Here is a 22,706-nt window from a genome sequence, read left to right as displayed (position 1 = left end):
ATTACTTATTCTATTTATTGGGATACAGCGTGGAATTGGCCCTTCTGCCCCTTCAAGCCAGGCCGCCCAACAATCCCCGATTTAATCTGAGCCTAATCACAGGACAATTTAAAATGACCAATTATCCTACCAACCAGTTCATCCTCAGACTGTGGGAGGAAACCCACGCGGTAACAGAGAGAGCATACTAACTCCTTACAGGCAGTGGCGGGATTTGACCCCAGGTCGCCTGTTCTGTAAAGCGTTGTGCTAAGCACTTCAGTCAATCTATAAAGGAGATTAAAATAACAAAATTAAAAACTTTAGAGATCATTGGCTTAGTGGAGGGAAAATGGAAAGAAATGAACAACACTCATTAAATCTGTGCAGAAATTGTTGCATCATCAAAATACAAGGAGTTCTCCAAGAACACAGGAGTTGCTGGATATAGTAACAAAACAATAACATAGAAATCCTTTCCTGCTATTTACTAAAACAGTTATGGATGTTGCAGTAATACATAAATATGATTGTTTTCTGAGGGGAGTCTATCATTATCAGCTCTGTGTCAGGTCGGTTTCAGTACCTGTTTTATTGAGCCCTATTTGGAAATCATAGAGCTGCCAGTACTTCGCCCCACAACTGCAACATCACAAGTGAGCCCTTAGAAGAACCCACTGGGCAAAATGCAGAGTATCCTTCTTACAATTTCAGCTTCACAAATGAATATTAAAATAACGTGGGAGGGAGGCTGTTGCAGAATTCTCCCAGAGACATCCTGAGAGCTGGTGCATAATATGACCCACAAGAGGCATTTTCTTTATGCTGGGGAAGTCCAGTGATGAGTATGAGTTTCTGTGAAAACTGGATGTGTATGGTGATCTCATTTATGTCTTCTCCCATATGATTTGTTTGACGCTTGTGATGTTTTTGAGGCAAGGGAAGTATTAGATTTTGACAAATTCCCACTAGCAGTTAATTTTACACGGGTAAGTCAAAGCTGTAGGGGAAAACTGAGGGCAGAGTAAACAGCAAGAATGCAGAATGCTATGCAGCAGCCTTGCAAAGAAGGCAGATTTCAAAAGAAGCAAGATTAATAATTGGTTGTTCTGTTAATAAGCCAGAACTTCAATTTTTCAGTCTGGTGCATTTAAAAACCGCGGTTGGTAATGCAGACAAGCTCACATTACCTATTAAGTACTCCCAATGGCGTACACTTCAAATAGTCTCAAACAACCGGGCCCAGCTCCTGGCCTTCAGATGTGGCTTAGCGACTAAGCCCAGTGGAAGCATTTCTACTGACAGAAGGGGCAAAGGCGGGCTACTGGCCCCTTAAGACCAGTCGCTTCGGGCAGATGGGGCTCGATGGCCATGGTTGGCAGCTCATCCAGAAGCAGGAGAACTCTGATCTCAAACCTCCACTGCCTTGCGACTATATCCACTCATGGGAAGGCTTTTGGAGTAAGCACTGAGGGAAAAATTCGGAGCTGGAGTCCCTAAAGTAGTCCTACATGGTGTTCAGTGCTGACTGGCAACTCCTGCGACGCTTCTGATACCAAACTGTATCGGTCTCTGACATTCCTTTGGGTTCATCCGATGTGTGGAGAGGGGGTGCTTGTTACATGGGCAACAGCTTGCTCTCCATATCGTACTGACCAGGCTTGCGTATCTAGGCAGCTAGGACACAATATCCATGGTCAACTCTGACTGACAGACCTCCGACAGACAGCTTTTAAAAATACGCTGGAGAAGAATATCAGGCCTTGCATAATCATTAGTGTTATTTGGGGGAGTTTCTGGTCTCAGCAAAACACCCACTGTGAAATGAAGGGTCAAGTACAGGATCTATTCCAAGACACGATGGAAAGCAAGGAAAGAGATTTTCATTAGCATTGGGTGATGTACCAGAAGACTGGAGGAAACAAATGTTACTTATATTTATTACTGATAAACCAAGGAACTACAGGTTGGTGATCTTTACATTAGCGGGCAGTTAATTGAAAATTTCCAAAGAGCTTGTTTTATATTCACTTGGAAAGGCAGAGACTGATTTGGGTGAGTCAGCATAGTTTTGTGCAAGGAAAATTCTGTCTCACCAATCTGATCCGAGTTTTTTTAAAGAAGTAATTAACAAAATTGAAAGTAGAGTGGTATACATAGACTTCAGCAAAGTTTGACAAGGTCCTGCAAGGCAGTGTGGTCCCAGAAGATTAAAGTACATGGGGGAATCTAAGGTCTGCTGGTGTATCCAGAGATACCGGCCACATGACAGACGCACTGCCACCTGGCTGGTCGGAGGACACACCACATGCCAATCAACATTTGGTCCCTCCCAACTAATCAATGCACACCTACATTATTGGTCACATTAATTGGATTATCTCATCCAGCCCCATGCTATAAAAGGTGAGACTTGTCCCTGGCTTGGTCTCTCTTACAGACCACCTCATTGAAAGTAAGTGCATTGATTTATGTTTGGGAAGGTCTATCGTTTGTCCTGGTAAGGGAGCCGCAGCTATCCAAGGTCAGGGGGGATAGCTGTCGGAGTGCTTTTCCCTTGTTCTTTGTATGTGTAACTGTACCCTGTCCCCACACCGCTTTCTGTGTTGCTTGTGTTGACCCGACTTCCCCTTGTAAATAAATTCCTCATTATTAAAACTGTGTGTGTCCAGGCCTCTACCGTTGAGACTCAAAGAACCAGTTATTTTCCATCACAACAGTTGGCAAACTGAATTCAGAATTGACTCCATGGTAGGAGGCAGAGGTAGTAGTGGAAAGTTGTTTTTCTGACTGGAAGTTTGTGACTAATGGTGTTCTGCAAGGATCAGTGCTTGGGCATCTGTTGTCTGTCATATACTTGGATGAGAACATAGATGTTTGGGTTAATAAATTTGCGGACAACATGGAAATTGGTGGAGTTGTAAAGAGCAGAGAAATTTGTCTAAGGATCAGCTGGAAAGCTGGATGGAGTTATGATGATATGTAGCGATGTGCTACACACAGCGCTGAAATAACGACACGCAGTCGGTAAGTCATTTCGAGACTAGTTTATTCAAACTTTGCGGCGCTGGCATTTAAATCCCTAGTGCCCGCCCTCTCCGGGCGGAAGTGACGTCAGAGGTGCATTACCAAAGTCTCCCCCCGCGCGCTGGCTATTTGTGAGCCGGTTCGCCTGTGCAGAAAGTGGGTCGCCACATAACCCCCCCCCCCCCCCAGAACTGGCAATACACCCCCCAATGTCCACAGTCTGGATCGGCCTCTGTTTGGAAGGTCTGCCTCTGCGCCGCGGTGCCTGAACCTCGACCGGCTGCGCCAAGTCCACATGGGCTGGTTTGAGTCAGTCCACCGTGAAAACCTCCTCTTTCCCCCCAATGTCCAGAACGTACGTGGACCCGTTGTTGTTGTTGATCACCTTGAATGGCCCCTCGTACAGCTGCTGTAGCGCCCCTTCGTACAAACACAAACTTACAGTTCTGCAAGTCTTTGGGTTCATGGGTCCGTGCTGTGAAGTTGGTATGGGGACCAGGTTGCCGAGCCTTTCATGTAGTCTGTCCAGGACTGCTGCGGGTTCTTCCTCTTGCCCCCTTGGGGCTGGTATGAACTCTCCTGGGACGGCCAGGGGTGCGCCGTACACCAACTCAGCCGACGAGACGTGCAGATCCTCTTTGGGCGCTGTACGAATTCCAAGCAGGACCCAGGGAAGCTCGTCCACCCAGTTAGGTCCTCTCAGGCAGGACATGAGAGCCGACTTCAAGTGACGGTGGAAGCGTTCCTCCAGTCCGTTCCTACCACTGTGGGTGGTAGGCAGTAGTGTGGTGTAGCTGCGTTCCCAACAGGCAGGCCACAGCCGACCACAGGCTGGAGGTGAACTGAGCGCCTCTGTCGGAGGTAATGTGGGCCGGTACCCTGAAGCGTGCTACCCAGGTTGTGATCAGTGCTCGGGCGCAGGAATCGGCAGAAGTGTCGGTGAGCGGGACCGCCTCTGGCCACCTCGTGAACCGGTCTACCATAGTTAGCAGGTACCGCGCTCCTCGGGACACTGGCAGGGGGCCCACGATATCCACATGAATGTGGTTGAACCTCCGGTGGGTGGGTTCGAACTGCTCAGGCGGGGCTTTAGTGTGCCGCTGCACCTTGGCTGTTTGGCACTGCGTGCACGTTCTGGCCCATTCACTGACCTGCTTGCAAAGTCCGTGCCACGTGAACTTGCTGGAGACCAGCCGGACGGTTGTCCTGATAGATGGGTGCGCCAAACCGTGTACGGAGTCAAAAACTCACCGCCTCCAGGCTGCTGGGACGATGGGGCGAGGTTGGCCGGTAGCCACGTCGCTCAGGAGGGTCCTATCACCTGGGCCTACGAGAAAGTCCTGCAGCTGCAAACCCAAGACTGCGGTCCTTTAGCTGGGCATCTCGTCGTCTGCCTGCTGCACCTCCGCCAGTGCTGTATAGTCCACCCCCAGGGACAGGGCCTGGACAATAGGTGCAGGAGTAGGCCATTCAGCCCTTCTAGCCAGCACCGCCATTCACTGTGATCATGGCTGATCATAGACAATCAGTACCCCGTTCCTGGCCTCTCCCCATATCCCTTGACCCCGCTATCTATAAGAGCTCTATCTAACTCTCTCTTGAATGCATCCAGAGACTTGGCCTCCACTGCCTTCTGGGGCAGAGCATTCCACATATCCACCACGCTCTGGGTGAAAATGTTTTTCCGCATCTCAGTTCTAAATGGCCTACCCCTTATTCTTAAGCTGTGGCCTCTAGTTCTGGACTCACCCATCAGCTGGAACATGCTTCCTGCCTCCAGTGTGTCCAATCCCTTAATAATCTTGTATGTCTCAATCAGATCCCCTCTCATCCTTCTAAATTCCAGTGTATACAAGCCCAGTCGCTCCAATCTTTCAACATATGACAGTCCCGCCATTCCGGGAATTAACCTTGTGAACCTACGCTGCACTCCCTCAATAGCAAGTATGTCCTTCCTCAAATTTGGAGACCAAAACTGCACACAATACTCCAGGTGGGGTCTCACCAGGGCCCTGTACAGCTGCAGAAGGACCTCTTTACTCCTATACTCAATTCCTCTTGTTATAAAGGCCAGCATGCCATTAGCTTTCTTCACTGCCTGCTGTACCTGCATGCTTGCTTTCATTGACTGATGTACAAGAACACCTACAAGGACAAGGACAGCTGGTCTGGAGAGTGCGTCCGCCACGACGTTGTCCTTTCCCGAGACATGCTGGATGTCCGTCGTGTACTCGGAGATGTAGGACAGATGTCGCTGCTGGCGAGCCGACCAGGGATCGGACACCTTCGTGAACGTGAAGGTCAACGATTTGTGGTCCGTGAACGCGGCGAACGGCCTGCCTTCTAAGAAGTACCTGAAATGCCGGATTGCCAGATACAGTGCCAACAGCTCCCGGTCGAAAGCACTGTACTTGAGTTCGGGTGGTCATAGGTGCTTCTGAGCTGCTCCAGTACCCCACCGACTGCTGTGTCAAATGCGTCCACCATGAGGGTGATCGGAACGTCCGTTCTGGGGTGCACCAGCATCGCGGCATCTGCCAATGCTTCCTTGGCTTTAACGAAAGCGGCTGTGGCCTCCTCGTCCCAAGTAATGTCCTTGCCTTTACCCGATATCAGAGTGTACAAAGGGCGCATGATACAGGCTGCTGAGGGGAGGAAACGGTGGTAGAAGTTCACCATACCAACGAACTCCTGCAGGCCTTTGACCATGTTGGGCCGGGCAAAGTGGCGGATCGCGTCTACCTTGGCGGGCAGAGTTGTTGCCCCGCCCTTGGTAATCCTGTGGCCCAGGAAGTCGATGGTATCCAGACTGAACTGGCATTTGGCCAGGTTGATCGTGAGGCCGAAATCACTCAGGCGGGAGTAGAGCTGGCAGAGGTGGGACAGATGCTCCTGATGACAACTGCTGGCTATAAGGATGTCATCCAAATAGATGAATGCAAAGTCCAGGTCGTGTCCCACCACGTCCATTAGCTGCTGGAACGTCTGAGCGGCATTCTTCAGGCCGAACGGCATTCGGAGGAACTCGAACAGGCCAAACGGGGTGATGAGTGCTGTTTTGGGGATGTCTTCAGGGTGCACCGGAATTTGATGTATCCCCAGACAAGGTCTACTTTGGAAAAAGATTCTTGCCCCGTGCAGGTTTGTTGCAAAGTCCTGTATGTGCGGCACGGGGTAACGGTCTGGAGTGGTAGCCTCGTTCAGTCTGCGGTAGTCGCCTCATGGTTTCCAAACCCCAGCTGCTTTGGGCACCATGTGCAGGGGGGAGGCCCATGGGCTATCGGACTTCCGTACGATCCCCAATTCCTCCATCCTCTTGAACTCCTCCTTCGCCAGGCGGAGCGTTTCCGGGGGAGCCTTCGTGCGCGGGCATGGAGGGGTGGTCCCTGGGTCGGAATGTGGTGCTGTACCCCGTGTCTGGGCATGGCTGCCGTGAACTGCAGTGCCAGAATCGATGGAAAGTCCACCAGGATTCTGGTGAATTCGTTCTCCAACAGCGTGATGGAGTCCAGGTGTGGGGCCGGCAACTTGGCTTCACCCAGGGAGAATGTCTGGAAAGTCTCGGCATGTACCAGTCTTTTCCCTTGCAAGTTGACCAGCAGGCTGTGAGCTCGCAAGAAGTCCGCCCCCAGGAGTGGTTGGGCCACCGCGGCCTGTGTGAAGTCCCACGTGAACCGGCTGGCGCCGAACTGCAGCTGCACTATGCGGGTGCCATAGGTCCATATCGTGCTGCCGTTTGCGGCCCTCAGGGTGGGTCCTGGCTTCTTGTTGCGGGTGTCGTACCCTGTCGGGGGCAAGACACTGATCTCCGCTCCGGTGTCGACCAAGAAGCGGCGTCTCGACTGTTTGTCCCAGACGTACAAGAGGCTGTCCTGGTGGCCAGCCGCCATAGTCATTAGCGGCAGCTGGCCCTGGTCCTGGCCCTTGCAGGGCGGGCGACAACAGCGGGCTTTTGTGCCCCACCCCTGGTGGTAGAAACACCACTGTTCACTGGCCTCCTCACTCCTGTCTCTGTATTGTGTCTTGGCTTTCCACAGCACGTCTGCCCGGGCCGCCACCTTCCGGGGGTCACTGAAATCTGCGTCGGCCAGCAGCAGATATATGTCCTCGAGCAGTCGCTCTAGGAACCCCTGCTCAAACATGAGGCAGGGCTTGTGTCCGTCAGCCAGGGACAGCATCTCGTTCATCAATGCTGATGGAAGTCTGTCTCCCAAACCGTCCAGGTGAAGCAGGCGGGCACCCCGCTCATGCCGTGAGAGGCCAAAGGTCCCTATGAGCAGCGCTTTGAATGCTTCGTATTTGCCTTTTTCCGGGGGCAACTGTATGAAATCCGCAACCTTGGCGGCCGTCTCCTGGTCAAGGGCGCTCACCACGTGATAGTAACGCGTGGAATCAGAGGATATCTGCTGAATCTGGAACTGGGCTTCTGCTTGGCTAAACCACACGCGTGGTCGCAGCGTCCAGAAAGTCGGCAGTTGTAGCGAAACTGCATGAACAGATGAAGAGTCGGTCATCTTTGGTCCAAATCCCGTTTGGACCGTCGGGGTCACCAATGTAGCGATGTGCTACACACAGCGCTGAAATAACGACACGCAGTCAGTAAGTCATTTCAAGACTAGTTTATTCAAACTTTGCGGCACTGGCATTTAAATCCCTAACGCCCGCCCTCTCTGGGCGGAAATAACATCAGAGGTGCATTACCAAAGTCTCCCCCCGCGCGCTGGCTATTTGTAAGCCGGTTCGCCTGCACAGAAAGTGGGTCGCCACAGATAGATATTTATTCATCCCAAAGGAAATTACAGTGTTTCAGTAGCATTACAAGTGCACAGATATAAATATTAGAAAAGAAGTAGAAAGAATAAAAAATAAATTACCTCAAACAGTCTAACAGGAGAGGGTAATCACTTCCCTGGCTATAGGTTGACTCATTATAGAGCCTAATGGCTGAGGGTAAGAATGACCTCATGTAGCGCTCTTTGGAGCGGTGCAGTTGCCTCAGCCTATTACTAAATGTGCTCCTCTGTTCAGCAAAGGTGGAATGCAGAGGGTGAGAAGCATTTTCCAGAATTGTCAGGATTTTCCCTTAGGTCCTTTGTTCTACCACAGACACCAGTGTGTCCAGTTCGACTCCTATAACAGAGACAGCCTTTCTAACCAGTTTATTGAGCCTGTTGGCATCACCCATGTTAACATCATTGCCCCAGCACGCCACCATATAGAAGATTGTACTGGCGACAACAGACTGGTAGAACATGTGAATTTGTGGCCTGCATAGTCCAAAGGATCTCAATCTCCTCAAGAAGTAGAGGTGACCCTGGCCTTTCTTGTACACACTCTGTGTTTGGTGTTCCACTCAAATCTATCAGGGATGGAATTTAAAGGCAGATAATTGTGAGGTAATGCATATTGGGCTTCAAATATAAGCAGGATATGTACTGTTAATGACAGGGACCTTAGGAGCATTGATGTACATAAGGACCCATAGGTAGAAGTTCATAGTTCCACGGTGACACAGGTGGATTGGGCAGTGAAAAAGCATTTGGCGTGCTTGAAATAGAAGGCTGAGGCGTTGAGTGTAAGAGTTGGGACATTATATTGCAGCTGGATAAAAGATTGGTTAAACCACACTTGTAATGAACAAGTTAGGTCTCTATTCATTGGAGCGTAGAAGGTTGAGGGGGGATTTGATCGAGGTATTTAAAATGTTGAGAGGGATAGATAGAGTTGACGTGAATAGGCTGTTTCCATTGAGAGTAGGGGAGATTCAAACGAGAGGACATGATTTGAGAGTTAGGGGGCAAAAGTTTAAGGGAAACACGAGGGGGTATTTCTTTACTCAGAGAGTGATAGCTGTGTGGAATGAGCTTCCTGTAGTAGTAGTAGAGGCCAGTTCAGTTGTGTCATTTAAGGTAAAATTGGATAGGTATATGGACAGGAAAGGAGTGGAGGGTTATGGGCTGAGTGCGGGTAGGTGGGACTAGGTGAGATTAAGAGTTCGGCACGGACTAGGAGGGCCGGAATGGCCTGTTTCCGTGCTGTGATTGTTATATGGTTATATGGTTATAATAACGTGTACAGTGTTTGTCATTGCCCTGCAGGAAGAATGTATTAGTATTAGAAAGAATGCAGAAAAGATTCAGCAGGATGATTGAAGGAATGTCAGGCTTTAGTTAGGAAATATCAGAAAAACTGAGTTTGTTCTTATTGGAGCATAGCAGGCTGATAAGTGATGGCCTTATTTATAAGATTACGTTGGGACTGGATAAGGTAGACAGTGAGTTTCCCTGGTTAGGGAAGTATAAAACTAGAGACATAGGTTTAAGATGATAAGCAAGTAACTTCAGAATCAGAATTAATAACACCAACATATGTAATGAAATTTGTTATATTTACAAGTATAATGTGTAATGAACTATATGATAAATAAATATGGAGAAAACACAAAAGCTAAGTTACATTAAGTATATATGTGCCCATTAAACTTGAGGAAATCTGAGCAGGTGGGAAAGGTTTAAAGTACTAGTGCCATGAATTTCCTCCCTGCTTCACTTCTTCCTTTAGATCTGACTTCCCTCTGTTATGAATGTACCACAGCTCTGAGGGGCCGAAGGGTGCGGGGTAGCCCCCTCCTTTGTGAGAATCACAAGATCACTATTGAGTCAATTCAGGAGACCCAGGAAATGAGAGAAAGACATGCAGGATCCACAAGGCGTTGGAATGTGCCTTGGCCTCCGAGAGGCGGACCCATTGATACCGGCTATTGTCTCTTGGAGACGGACTTGTGTGTTGCATCCTGGACGATGCATCGACGCCCCAGGCAATAAACCGAGGGGGAGGTTGGTGGAGGGATTGCATCATCTCAACCTGATTGACATCTGAGACCCTGTGAGTCAGGATAAAAGAGGGTCTGTGGGAACAGCCCCTCAGACGCACCAGAAGAAACGCTAGCGATCCCGTAATAGCGAAAGCCGGTGGAAGGCCACGTGCGTCCGCTTCCATTTGCCCGGAATCGGTGACCTTTGCCACGGAAAATGGTTTTTAGCTAACAACGGGGAACTCAACTCTCAACGACTCTCGAAGGATTGACATCATAAACGGAATGGGCAAGTTTTAACCCGTCTCTCTCTCTCTCTCTCCAACAATTGCCACACAGGGTCCCCAACGGCTGCAGCCTGTATGAACTGAACGAACTATATATTTCCATCGGACAATTCATTATCCCCTAGACAACGGTACAGCTTATTTCTTATTGATTATTATTATACCCGCGCTTTTAGATTTAGTATTGACGACGTATATTATCTGTGTGTCTGCATTGATATTATTTTTGTGTATTTCTATCAATAAATACTGTTAAAAATAGTACCATCAGACTTCAACGGACCTCTCTATCTTTGCTGGTAAGTGACCCAGTTACGGGGTACGTAACACCTCCAACTCATTTCATACGTTGCTTCACCTAGTACCTGGAAATTAATGGGTGAAATGTAACCTTGTTTTGTGAGGTGCATGACAACTTTAAGTACATCTTCAAATGCCCTGTCAGCAATTGCTTCTCAATGGGAAAATGACCAGTGAGAATTTTAGAGAGGCCCAATAATTAATACAACCTGGGATGTCTGTTGACTGCAAGGGAGAGTTTAAAACTGTTTAGATTGTTTGCAATGTTACTGGTGACATATCTGGATTAAATGCACAATCTGCAGTTCAGGAGCAATGCCCAGACTGGATATATAATCAGAAGTAATTCACCATAACCGTGAGGGCAAATGGAGTACAGGGAAGGAGAACTTGAAAAGATAATTTTATTATCTGATGCTATCTCTGCTCATTTGGAAGGAAATAACTAATGAAGCAGTAAAGATCCATTCGTTATCTCTGCATAATTATGTTGTTTACAGTTTACACGTCCTGGTTTACAGACTGTGTGCCACAATTTAAAGTATAACGTGTGTCATCAGCTATGATTCATATACTACAGCTAGTGTTTTCAAATTGGTGGTGTGGTAGCTTCGCCCTCTCTTAATTCTGTCCCTCGGGGTCAAGGATGATTTGCATCCACTCTGGCTTTGAGCTCCCATGGGACTAATGTGGGAAATGCACACTCCACAGAGGGATGTAACTGTTATGAAATGGTATAACCATACCTTTTAGTGCACTATAAATAGTAGTGTCGTAATCTCACATGTAAAATTGGAACAAAAGGCAATTCCGGAACACTTCTATTGATAAAATAATCATCTTGTATATAACAAATGCATATTGAATTTGATTCAGTAAGATGCACATTTAATACTTGGTTCTTAATATTTTCACAGGATTTCTTTATCATGTAATATTTCATTCCTACCTGATAGGCAAAAAAGAAGCAAGTTCACAGTTTTCAATATAACTGTTAAGTATCCTGAACACTCTGCTTTGTTTTACACATCCTCACTTAAAACATGCAGACTTTGCCCAAATGCTTTCAAGACCATGAACTTAACATTTAACTTGTGCAAAGTTAATTCCCCTAAAAAAAACTTGATGTTCAGTGCTGTGGTCAACCCCTTACCCGTGACCAACGCTGAATTACCCAGCAATAGTACTTTGCTCTATCATTGGTACCTTTAGAATATTGGAGTAAAACTTAAGTCTATAATCAGTCTTGCTTGTAAACAGGCAGGTATAGGATGAAGTTACACATCTTGCACAATGTTGCTCGCTCTTTCAACAGTAGAGCCCTGCTGCTTGATCTGGTTGAAGAATTAACCACGAGAATGCAGTTGGTGTTTAGCTAAGGGTGGTCATGAGAACAATTTGCGGAATGCTGAGATCAATCCAACTACCATGGCTTCCCATTCTGCCATACGTCAAACCCCCTAATGGCAGCCAAGAAAATGTCTTAATCAGCAAGTACAGCTGGCTGGCAACAAAAATGCAACACACTGAATGCTAAACATCTTCCATCAACTCGATGGGAGACGGTCAATATGCCAGTGACATAAGATTTCCCCTCTTCTCAATGACATGCAATGATAATCACAATCTGGAGCACAGAGGTCCTGGGTTTTAAATTTATTTCGAAATCCGGGTCTGTTATGAGAAATAGTCCTAACGTGTTAAGTGGCTATGACATGCTGCCTATTACTTAGTTTGTGAATTCATGGCCTAAACAATCCTCTAGTGGTGGTACAACTTGAGTCTACCCATATTCTCAAAATGAAACTTTAACTGCTGCTTAAAACAATAATGTATAATCACAGTAAAAAATAACCCCTGCTGCTTCAACAAATCATCCAAGGACATTTAAGATACATATTCTAATTGCCTAATTTTTGATTCGTCCAGTTTAATAATTCCCATAAATAGGTCAGACAAGCCATAAACTGCAAAAGAAAGAAGATGCATCAAATTATAAAGCTTTAAAACTGAACCGCTATTTCAAATGATTAATCATAGTAAAGGGAAAATTAATCCAACATTGGTCAAGAAAGAACAAATTAACTTACCTGAAGGACTGCTATTGGGAAAAAGGGAAGAAAGGTCCTTTTTCTTAATGTAGGGTTGCGTTCTAATATACTCTTGGGCCTAAAAATGAAAATTAATGTATTACATAATGTTGGAAAGCCTCCCAATAAATTAACAACTTTATGTTGTACCATATTCAGCTGGAAATGTACAACTGTGAGCACACCCAAAATATGTGGTAAATACTGCTGACAGACTGGCATAGGGCAGAGCAAATGCAATGAAGAAAACAGTTAGGAGGAATCAGCAATGAAGGTTATTTTCCCAGAGAGAAATATTTAACATTTGTTGAATATATCTCATTATACAAGTATTTAAATATTTGTAATAGAAATAGAAGGACAATGTGGTGTGCAGTGTGGTGACATGTCTGATGGTGTCAAAAGGACACTCCTTTCAATGAGTTTAAATTGTATCAGAGATTTCTGTCAGGCAGCACAAGGGAGCTACAATGCTCATTTCATTTTTCTTCACTTTTACCTTTATTTTTAGGAATGTTCTAACTAAATTGCCTCAGTATGATTTAAAAAATTACAAACCGTTCTGTAATCTTTGACATTTTACATTCCTTCCCCGGGGTAGTCATGTACCCCACAGAGTACACTACTGGTCCAGCACAACAGGTGTAAATGATTTAATATTAAAATCCCTGAAATCGTCTTAAAAATGCTGTACAAAAACATTCAGCAAAACCACTGTGGCAGATATTGAGGGTTATTTGCTCCATCTACTGCTAACATCATTTCAGTTAAATTTTGTAACTTAATAAAATCTTAAAACCTTTCCTCAAGGTTCAGAGTATTTCTCACAAACAAAAGCTTAATTCTAGCAGTTGTCTTATAGTGTCACAAATGGGCACAATTAGCAGAATCTGGCTGTAGCATTTAATCTAAATCAAGATCAGGGATGGGGCGGGAAGAGGTAGTCAGATTTGTGGATGCCACTGGCTTCCAGTATAAAAGATGACAGAATCACACTGGATGCAATGTGCACTTGAAATTTCCCAGTAAAACTCCAATAATCTGTTATCTGATTAGAAATAGATTAGATATCTGGATCAGAAATCCCATTTTTTTTGCACCTGGCCCACCAGGTATGGTTTCCTGTACTGCCCTTAATTCATCAATGCCCCTTCCTGAGTTCCCTGCAAATGTTCACATACCACTGTGTAATATCTGAAAATAAGGAAAATTAAAAGTATGTTAGGTTTTTAATGAGTGATATTTCTGAAAATCTGACTGAGTGACCCCAATCTCCTAAGCATACCAAATTAATAGTGTGTTAGTATACAGTGGATTTTGATTAATTGGGACACACTGGGATCAGTAACATTTTGCACCAATTAGCCGAAGTTTCATGGAAATAGTTACAAAGGTACATAAAAGAGACAAACTACTGTTTGAATAACAAATTATGTATTTAAATGAAATACAGAAGAAATCAGAACACTACCAAAACTACTACAGTGCTAGAAAACTGTATTAGTTCCTAATAGTCATTGATGGAGGCATTAATCCAATGTACACTGCTGTGTTCTTTTGATTGACTGTAAATCAGGGGTTCCCAACCTTTTTTATGCCAAGTCTCCCCTCTCCATGCCACCAATGTTGTCCAAGGGAAGGGCAAGGGGTGATACAGCTTGGTACTGGTGTCATCGCAGAGCAATGTTTCATTAAGTGCCTTGCTGAAGGACACAACACGCTGCCTTAGCTGAGGATCGAACTAGTGACCTTCAGATCACTAGACCAACGCCTTAACCACTTGGCCATGCGCCAACACACACACACACACCCCCCCCCCACCCCCACCAATGCTAGTTAGAAACCTCAGCAACATTTTCCTGTCCCAGTTAAGGGGCATAGTGTCCCAAATAGACAAAGGGAATCCCAGCTATTTTCTCGAATTGTTTTTGTTTAAGAGTTGTTCCAAATAAGTGGCCTTGATTAACTGATGACCCAATTAACCAGAATCCACTGTAGCTGGTTCTGGCTTGTCTGATCACATACTGTGAATTGTACTAGAAACAGAAATGTAAAATTCAGGTCAACTTACTGATGGTATCTGTAGTGTCTGATATTATCTAACTCAAATCAGAAAATATTTAGGTATTTAGGTTAGGGGCTCAATCCTTTGCATTAATATCCAACATTTATTGAAGTACACTAAAAATACTAGCGTCTGTTAAAGGCAGGTATCACATCAAAATTCATGGCTATTACTGTGTACTCTTACAAAGATTCCAAAGAAATTCTCAAAGGCCAACAAGTAAGTGAAGTACTACAAAAGTTATTAAAACTGTATAAGTTATTAAAGTGAAACAGTGCAGAGAATGTAGTCTTTAATGTTGCATTACCTCAACGCTTTCTAATTTCTGAATGAAATCAGTCCCAGGAGTTCCTGTTATCTTCATAATCTTTGCTAGCTGATCTAGGTCTGATTCTTTTGGTTAAGCATCAATTATTGCCATTAAAATTTCTATCTATAATTATGAATAAAAGTGGGTTGAACTGTAATATTCCAATTTCCAGCAATATTAATTCAATGCAATCACTGCTGTTCAGCTGATTAACAAAGTAGATAAGATTTAGTTTTAAAAGTGTTTATGCATGGTGAATATAATAGGCTTTCAAGTTAAAAATAAAGTATGGCAAAAGCACCAACATGAAAAAAATTTAAGTAAACAGCATCATGAAAATACATGCCCAAAAGGCAGAGAATTATTATTCCCAATATTTCCACATCATTCTGAAGTTGATAGTAGTTTTTAATACCATTGTAGTTCAACTGTCTGCAGAAGTTGCAAACCCTTTTTTGACTTTTAAGCATGAAGATCCAAGAGTGAAGTAAAACTCCCTTCTCAAGGAACTCTCACCTCATTTCACAACATTGCTTGAGAAGGTCATAACTTCAGAAATGGATATTAAATGTACTGTACCTATAGGACTGGTCCAAATCAACAACAAAAAAATCACATCCACCTAACAACTACAGTGTATAAAGTTCTTCGAGTGGTCATTCTGCTTGTGTGGTTTTAGGCAAGAAGCAGATTCAACAAGCAGGAGACCACACCAAACTGAGCCCGTGACTACACCTGCACCAGATCTAGTAGGAATCAATGGAAGCAACCTAGTCTGATTTTGTCTGCATCCTACTTAAGGTAAAAATAATTGAACTCTGTCCACTGACAGAGGCAAAATCATCTAAGTAAGCTTTGATCAGAGACCTAAACCTGGTAACTTTCTTGATCTGTTTAGCACTTCTAAGCCTTCTTCAACCATTTAGGAACTCTTTACAATTTGATAATTCTATGTTGTTCTTCAAAATGTAAAATTTTACCAGAAGTAAAATATTATAAATATAAATAATATTTAGCAAATATTGAGAATGACTAAAATAATGATTATATAATTGATTCTATCCTTTCCATTTGTAAATTACAAGACTAATAAATAACCTTCTCCAATTTAAGTCACACATTAATATTTTAACTACTGCAATAAGCTGGCCCAAAAAAATTAGGAGTCTATAGGTAAGCATGAATTACATCATCAATTCTAGATAAAAGGATACAGTCATTTCCTTTGAACAATATCTTGCCATTGAACATTTCAGCAAATATGCAACCGACAGACCAAATGTCAACTAAAATTGAAAACAAAAAAAAAATGCTGTTACTTGATTGTAAAATGGGAGAAACACTGCATTCAACTTTGAACCAGATATTATGTCCTGTTAATCCATAAATAAAAATAGGTTTCAGAAGTGAGCAGAATCTGGTCCTTCTGCATTGCTTTTTCACAATCCAAGGTGAATTACTATCATTAGAAGATGTTCCTCAGGAAAATTATATCATACATTCACAGTGAGATCCAGCCCATTGGTGCCCTCTATGAATTGCTTGCCTCTGGAGGGAATTATAAAAAGAAATTCCACATTCTACAGATTTGGCCCATCGTCACCTTCCAATACAGCGAAGCATCTGTAATAAGTGCAGCCTCATGAGTGTTGGGGCTTACGGCGTGGGGTGGATCGAGAATGCCGGAACATTAATATTTATGTATTATTACTTTTTCTCCCTTTCAGACATAAAAAAGATAAATTACCTTGATACTCATGTCCATGAAAGGTCTGCGGCAGGGCCTGGACCAGATTTTCTGCATTTTGGATGTGGACTTGGACTATAGACTTCTTTCAGTCTTATAGTTTTTTTTATATTCTATGTTTTTTTGCCTGATCTTTCTTGTTTTTCTTTTGTGCGGGGCAGGGGATTTGGGCGTTGATGTACAGGAGAAGGGATTTTGGGGTTGATGTGCCCATTCCATTTTGTTTGCTTTTCTGCACGGTAGAAGGGATTTGGGGGTCGATATGCGTGTTCCATTCTGTTCATTTTTTTGTGTGGGAGGAGGTATTTGGGGATTGATATGCCTGTTCCTTTTTTGTTCATTTTTTGTGTGTGGGGGAGGGATTTTGGGGGTTGATGATCATGCTGCCTTTCTATTCTTTCTTGGTTTCCAGGCTACTTGAGGAAGACTTTCAAGTTTTATACTTTAATAATAAATTAACCTTTGAACTTTGATTTTGCTAATAAACTGTTTCGCTCAGTCAGCAGCAGCTGACTGAACAGTATTTTCAAATTATTTTAATACAATTTCTGAAGGCAATATGTAAATAGATAACAATATTCTACAGTAATTTTTAAGAAGCCTTTGCCATTTTACAACAAAATCTACCAAAATTCAAAGTGTGAAACCAAAACCACTGACAATAAAAGAATGCCTTTTATTATCTGAACTGTGACTGTCTTTGTTTTTTCTAAATATTGACTCACTTCTGTATTATCAGTATTTTACATTTTAGTGTACATAAAATTGATTTACTATAAATAATTAATCCTGTTGTGATAAAAACATTTTTGCCTGAAAATAAAAGACTTGTGTGATTAGATGCGATCGGACTCACCAGTCTGAGTGTAATGCCTCCAGTTCAAGATGACTTCAGGTGCACGGTACCAGCGTGTAACCACATACCCTGTCATTTTTGAATCAGTGTGTCTGGCAAGACCAAAGTCAATGATCTACAAATATGAAGATCCAATATGAAATATTTATTTCTGGTTAACTCTATTACCATTTATTTTAAATAGTAAGCTAAACATTAACTTAGATTTCAATGTATTACAATTGCTACATTTCATTCAATTGCTTTAAGTAAGCTTCACTTCATATAATTAATGAGAAAGGAGCTCATTCCACTTTCATTGTCAGCACAAGCCAAAGGCTTTAACTGTATTGTGCAACAATTATTAGTCCAGTTGCAATTTAGAAAGAGAAGCCCACAAACCACAACGAAACGCCCAAACAACCACGGATCAGTAAATGGTAAAGAATAAGCAGAGATAAATTTGATGCTCATTCAAACCAATATTTCCTCCCATTAAAGTTTCTGAAGAGAAGCAAGTAAGATCTGACGAAAAGAGGATTGCTTAAGCTAATTGGATGAATCGTATTTGGGAAATGTAGATTACTGATATATTTAATACCATACCAGGCCTTATTTTCAGAACAGAGGATTAGACATGACAAAGTGGAGTTGGTAAGATGTAGAATTTTGTATCCTGAGTCAATATCCAAAATGTTAATAACTTTTTAGTATCTTAATTGACTCGTTCAGAACTCCTTGCAAAATTTTCAAATAACGAAACTGCAACCAAGATATACATTTAATTAAAATTTGATATGCAGTTTAATTTAATAGATAATAACAAAATAATTATTTTTATCCAGCTTTTATTTCAGCTGATGCAAATTCAGTTTGATCCAGCCACTTTTTATTTCATTGGTTATCATTTTCAAATATGAGCATGTCAAAACTGGAATCTGCTATCCTGCTAAATATCTTGGTAGAGGGACTGATTTCCACTGCAGCAATACGTGTAATAAATGAAATACTAATGGAAAAATGTTTATTGAGTGGAATAAAATCAGAATTTCAAAGATCCAGTTGTAATTCACTATCTGCAAATCCTCTGAAGATAGAAATCTAAAGAGCACATTTTTCTGTTTAAAAAGTCCCTCCTGATGACTGATTTCATTGATTTAGAACACATATCAGGAAAGAAATAATATGGGCAGTCAATGCTACAGACAGACTTTTAGTCTATTTTCCATTATTCTTTGTACTGGAACTAACGGTTCATTTTCCCCAGTAGACTCAATGATACCAATCATAAATTTTCATGGGAATACTTGTTACAGTTTACAAAAAAAATTGTTAGACAACCGATATTGCTAAGCAACAGGATATCTAAGCCAGCTTTGCAAGAACAGGAATTTGTGATTGTGCAATACTGTATATAACCAATGATACCAAGGAGTATTCCTGGAGCAGAATAAGACTATGCACACTTTATACTTCTGGCTTTCTCAGTCAGAATCTGGTGAATATAAAAGACACAAAAGAGAAGAACAGTGAATTGCAGCATAAAAGGACTTTATCTGAATACAAGTGGGACCTACATGATAGGAGAAGATGCCACTTGTCCATGTTTAGTAAAGGCACAAAGGCAGGCAGTCAACATGAAGGAGAAAGTGACAGATTGGGTAAAAGGGAAAAGTACAATAGATGGGGTTGAATATAGACACATGCCCCTCAACTCACACCCCAACTCCATATTCAGAAATGAATATGCTTAACATTTATAAGCTATAATAAAATTAAACTTCTACATTGCAATTCGGCCTCACACAGAATTCTGGAAACCCGGCAATGAGGGGGATCTGCAAACTCCTATTTTGCGCATCAGCTGCTTTTTACAATACGCCCTGCTGACCAAGTGGAGGAGAAGTACTCTGCTCATCTTACCTTTGATGTCACTTCTCTCCCAGATTCCACCATTGCCCCTCTCCCCCCCCCCTTCCTCCATCCACTATCTCCTTTCCAAGTCCCAGTCTTCAGTTTCCAAACTTCTCCTTATTGCCACAACCACCTTTCTAGTCCACAGCTGTGGAGTTCTGCTCTGTGTTTTCTCTGTGGCCAGCAGCTTGGCAATTTATCAGGTAGGAAATAAAAGAAAAAGAACTAGATATTTTACCATTACAACTTTCACCTCCTCAGCCTGGCTGGAGGTGGCAGACGGTAGGGGAATTTACAGTCAGTAGGATGAGTTCAAGTGTACACGGGGGCATAATCAAAAAAGGGTGCTGAACACAGGAGCACCCTTTGTAAATAAAATAAATTTTGTAGTGCAGTTAGAGATTGGTAGATATGAGGTTTTGGCTATCACTGAGTCATGGCCGAAAGAAGATCATAGTTGGGAAATTAACTTTTAAGGATACACATTGTATTGAAAGGACAGACAGGTGGCAGAAAGGTGGGGTGGCTCTGCTGATAAAAAAAAAAATTGAAATCAAATCCTGAGAAAGAGATGGCTTAGGATCAGAAGGTGTAGAATCCTTAAGGGTAGAGCTAAGAATCTGTAACAATAAAAGATCCCTGATGGAACTTATATACAGGCCTCTGAACAGTAGCTGGGATGTGAGGTACAAATTACAACAGCAAATAGAAAGATAGAAAAGGCAATGTTATGATATGCAAGTAAGAGTGGGAACATCATTTGGAGTGTATCCCAAAAGAGAGAGGATTTGTAGAATGCCTATGAGATGGCATTTTAGAACAACGTACTGTGGAAAGGACAATTCTGGATTGGATATTGTGTTATAAACCAATTTGATTAGGGAGCTTAAGATAGAAAAACCTTTAGAAGGCAATGATCAGAATCTGATAAAATTCACTCTGCAATTTGAGAGAGGGAGAACTTAAAAGCAGATGTATCAGCATTACAATGGATTAAAGGGAATTACGGAGGCATAAGAGTGGAGCTGGCCAAAGTTGATTTGAACGGGACGCTAGTAGAATAGCAGAATGGCAATGGCTGGAGTTTTTGAGATCAAGTCGGAAGACGCAGGATAGATATATCCCAAAGAAGAATGCATACTTTCTAAACCAGGCAGCATCCTGGTAAATCTCCTCTGTACTCTTTCCAATGCTTCCACATCCTTCCGATAATAAGGCAACCAGAACTGGACACAGTACTCCAAGTACTGATAGAATACAATGTATTCTAGAATACAATATCATTCAATAGAATATAATGGAATACAATGTATTCTAGAATACAATGTGTATGGTCATGCACTTTGGTAGAAGGAATAAAAAGCATAGACTATTTTCTAATGGGGAGAAAATTCAAAAATAAGAGCTGCAAAGAGACTTGAGAGTCCTCGTGTAGGATTCCCTAAAGGTTAACTTACAGGTTGAGTGAGTGGCACAGAAAACAAATGCATTTTGAGGGGACTGGAATATAAAAGCAAGCATATAGTGCTGAGGCATTATACAGCATTTTCCAGTGGATGGATGTCCACTCCTGAAATATATACAGTATATATCTGAAAAAATTGTATCTAATCTCTTTTATATAGGCTAGCTCACCCTCATATTTCATCTTTTCTCTCATTGCTTTTTAAATTGTCTTTTGTTGGTTTTTAAAAGTTTCCCAATCCTCTGTTCTTTTTGCTATATTATATTGTACATCCTCTTTTTTTGCCTTTATGCTGTCTTTGACTTCCTTTGTCAGCCAAAGTTGCCACATCTTTCCTTTAGACTACTACTTCCTCTTTTGGATGTGTGTATCCTTCGTATTCCAAATTTTTCCCAGAAACTCCAGCTATTGCTTTTCTGCCATCATTCCAGATGACACTTTGGGCAGTCTCAATCCAAATCGTTAACTGTACTTTTTCCCCATAAGTGCTGCCTGGCCTGCTGAGTTCCTTCAGCATTTGTGTAAATTGCTTGGATTTCCAGCATCTGCAGATTTTCTCTTGGTTGTAATGTGGAGGCTTTATAAGGCATTAGTCACACCACATTTGAAGTATTGTGAGCATTTTTGGGCCCCATATCTAAGAAAGAATATGCTGGCATTGCAAGGATCCAGAGGAGGTTCACAAGAATAATTCTGGGAATGAAAGGGTTCATGTATGAGGAGTGTTTGATAACTCAGTGTCCTTTGTCAATGGAATTTAGAGGAATGAGGAGGGAAATCTCATTGAAATTAATTAGTAAGGGCAACAAAGCTTATGGAAAGAAGGCAAGAGAGGGAAAAGAAATCAGCCATGATGGAATGATGAAGCAGACTCGATGGGCCGAATGTGCTAATTCTGCCATTTTGTTTTACAGCCTTATTCCTTTTAAATGTTGTTCATGTGCCTGCTTCAACTACTGTTTTTAACAATTTATTTCAAATACCGTTGGCATTTAATAATTGAAAGAAATCGAAAAGTGTGATGGATCAAAGAGTAAGTTTTTCCTGCTTGTTTGGAAGCCAACATTTAGTTGGACTGAATGATCTTTATAGCTTGTTTTATGTTGTAATTGGTATCTAATTATCCTGTCTAATTCTTCACTCTATAACTGTATACTACTTTTGTTTTTACAATTAAAGGCACTTGAATTTCAATTCACACCTCAACACCACTTCCCTAGCTTCATAATTGAAAATAAAGAGTACATTACCTTCAATTCACAATTTTTATTTATGGCCACATTACCAGGTTTTAAATCCTAAGAACACAAAAATGAGCATTAATTTTATATGTCAAAGTAACCAGTACTTGCAGTATATCATTACAATATTTGCTTTGCATTGAGTTTTACATTTAACAGTGATGTAATTTTAAACCATTATGAATTATATTGAAATGTTAAATGTAAAGCTTGGTACAATAAGGACCTTTTTCAGTGTGCCCATTGCAAATTATTCTATGTGAAGTTTATATTGCCCTTGGGATGTAATTAACATTAAAAGATCAATATAATAACTAGCGAGTAATTCTAGGAGTATAAGAAAATCAGAAGGGTGATTGTACCAAAGTGAACCCTCTTGAATATGAATCAGTGATGAAAACTTAATTGCAAAGGAACATTCAAACCTGATGTACTATTTCAGAAGGGAATATCAAAAGCCAAAGACGATGTCACATAAAAGCATTTGCAATTACTCTGGATTATTGCATTACCATAGGTTCATATCAGCGCAGTCCAAGTAAAGGTCATTCAAAATGCAATTCATTAAATTAATTTCCAAATGTATTACTGAGTTTTTCTTTCAGACTACTTTTAATAAAATCATATTTTAA

At 42.2% G+C, this 22,706-nt stretch overlaps 1 protein-coding gene across 1 annotated transcript in view; it reads right to left on the bottom strand.

Moving 5' to 3' along the window:
• Positions 1-22,706, bottom strand: part of LOC140717177 (mitogen-activated protein kinase 12-like) — a 78,501-nt gene that overhangs the window by 8,314 nt on the left and 47,481 nt on the right. The window contains exons 6-10 of the mRNA XM_073030471.1: positions 22,084-22,131; positions 17,476-17,590; positions 16,087-16,158; positions 14,870-14,949; positions 12,498-12,576 (exon numbers count right to left, since the gene is read on the bottom strand). Of these exons, the coding sequence (XP_072886572.1) occupies positions 12,498-12,576; positions 14,870-14,949; positions 16,087-16,158; positions 17,476-17,590; positions 22,084-22,131 (394 nt within the window). The remainder of the gene's footprint in view (positions 1-12,497; positions 12,577-14,869; positions 14,950-16,086; positions 16,159-17,475; positions 17,591-22,083; positions 22,132-22,706) is intronic.

The sequence above is a fragment of the Hemitrygon akajei genome, chromosome 27, assembly GCF_048418815.1.
Source record: "Hemitrygon akajei chromosome 27, sHemAka1.3, whole genome shotgun sequence".
In the NCBI taxonomy this organism is placed as follows: domain Eukaryota; kingdom Metazoa; phylum Chordata; class Chondrichthyes; order Myliobatiformes; family Dasyatidae; genus Hemitrygon; species Hemitrygon akajei.
Note: the sequence above shows the minus strand (reverse complement) of the source record. Positions and strands in the feature narration are given on the sequence as shown.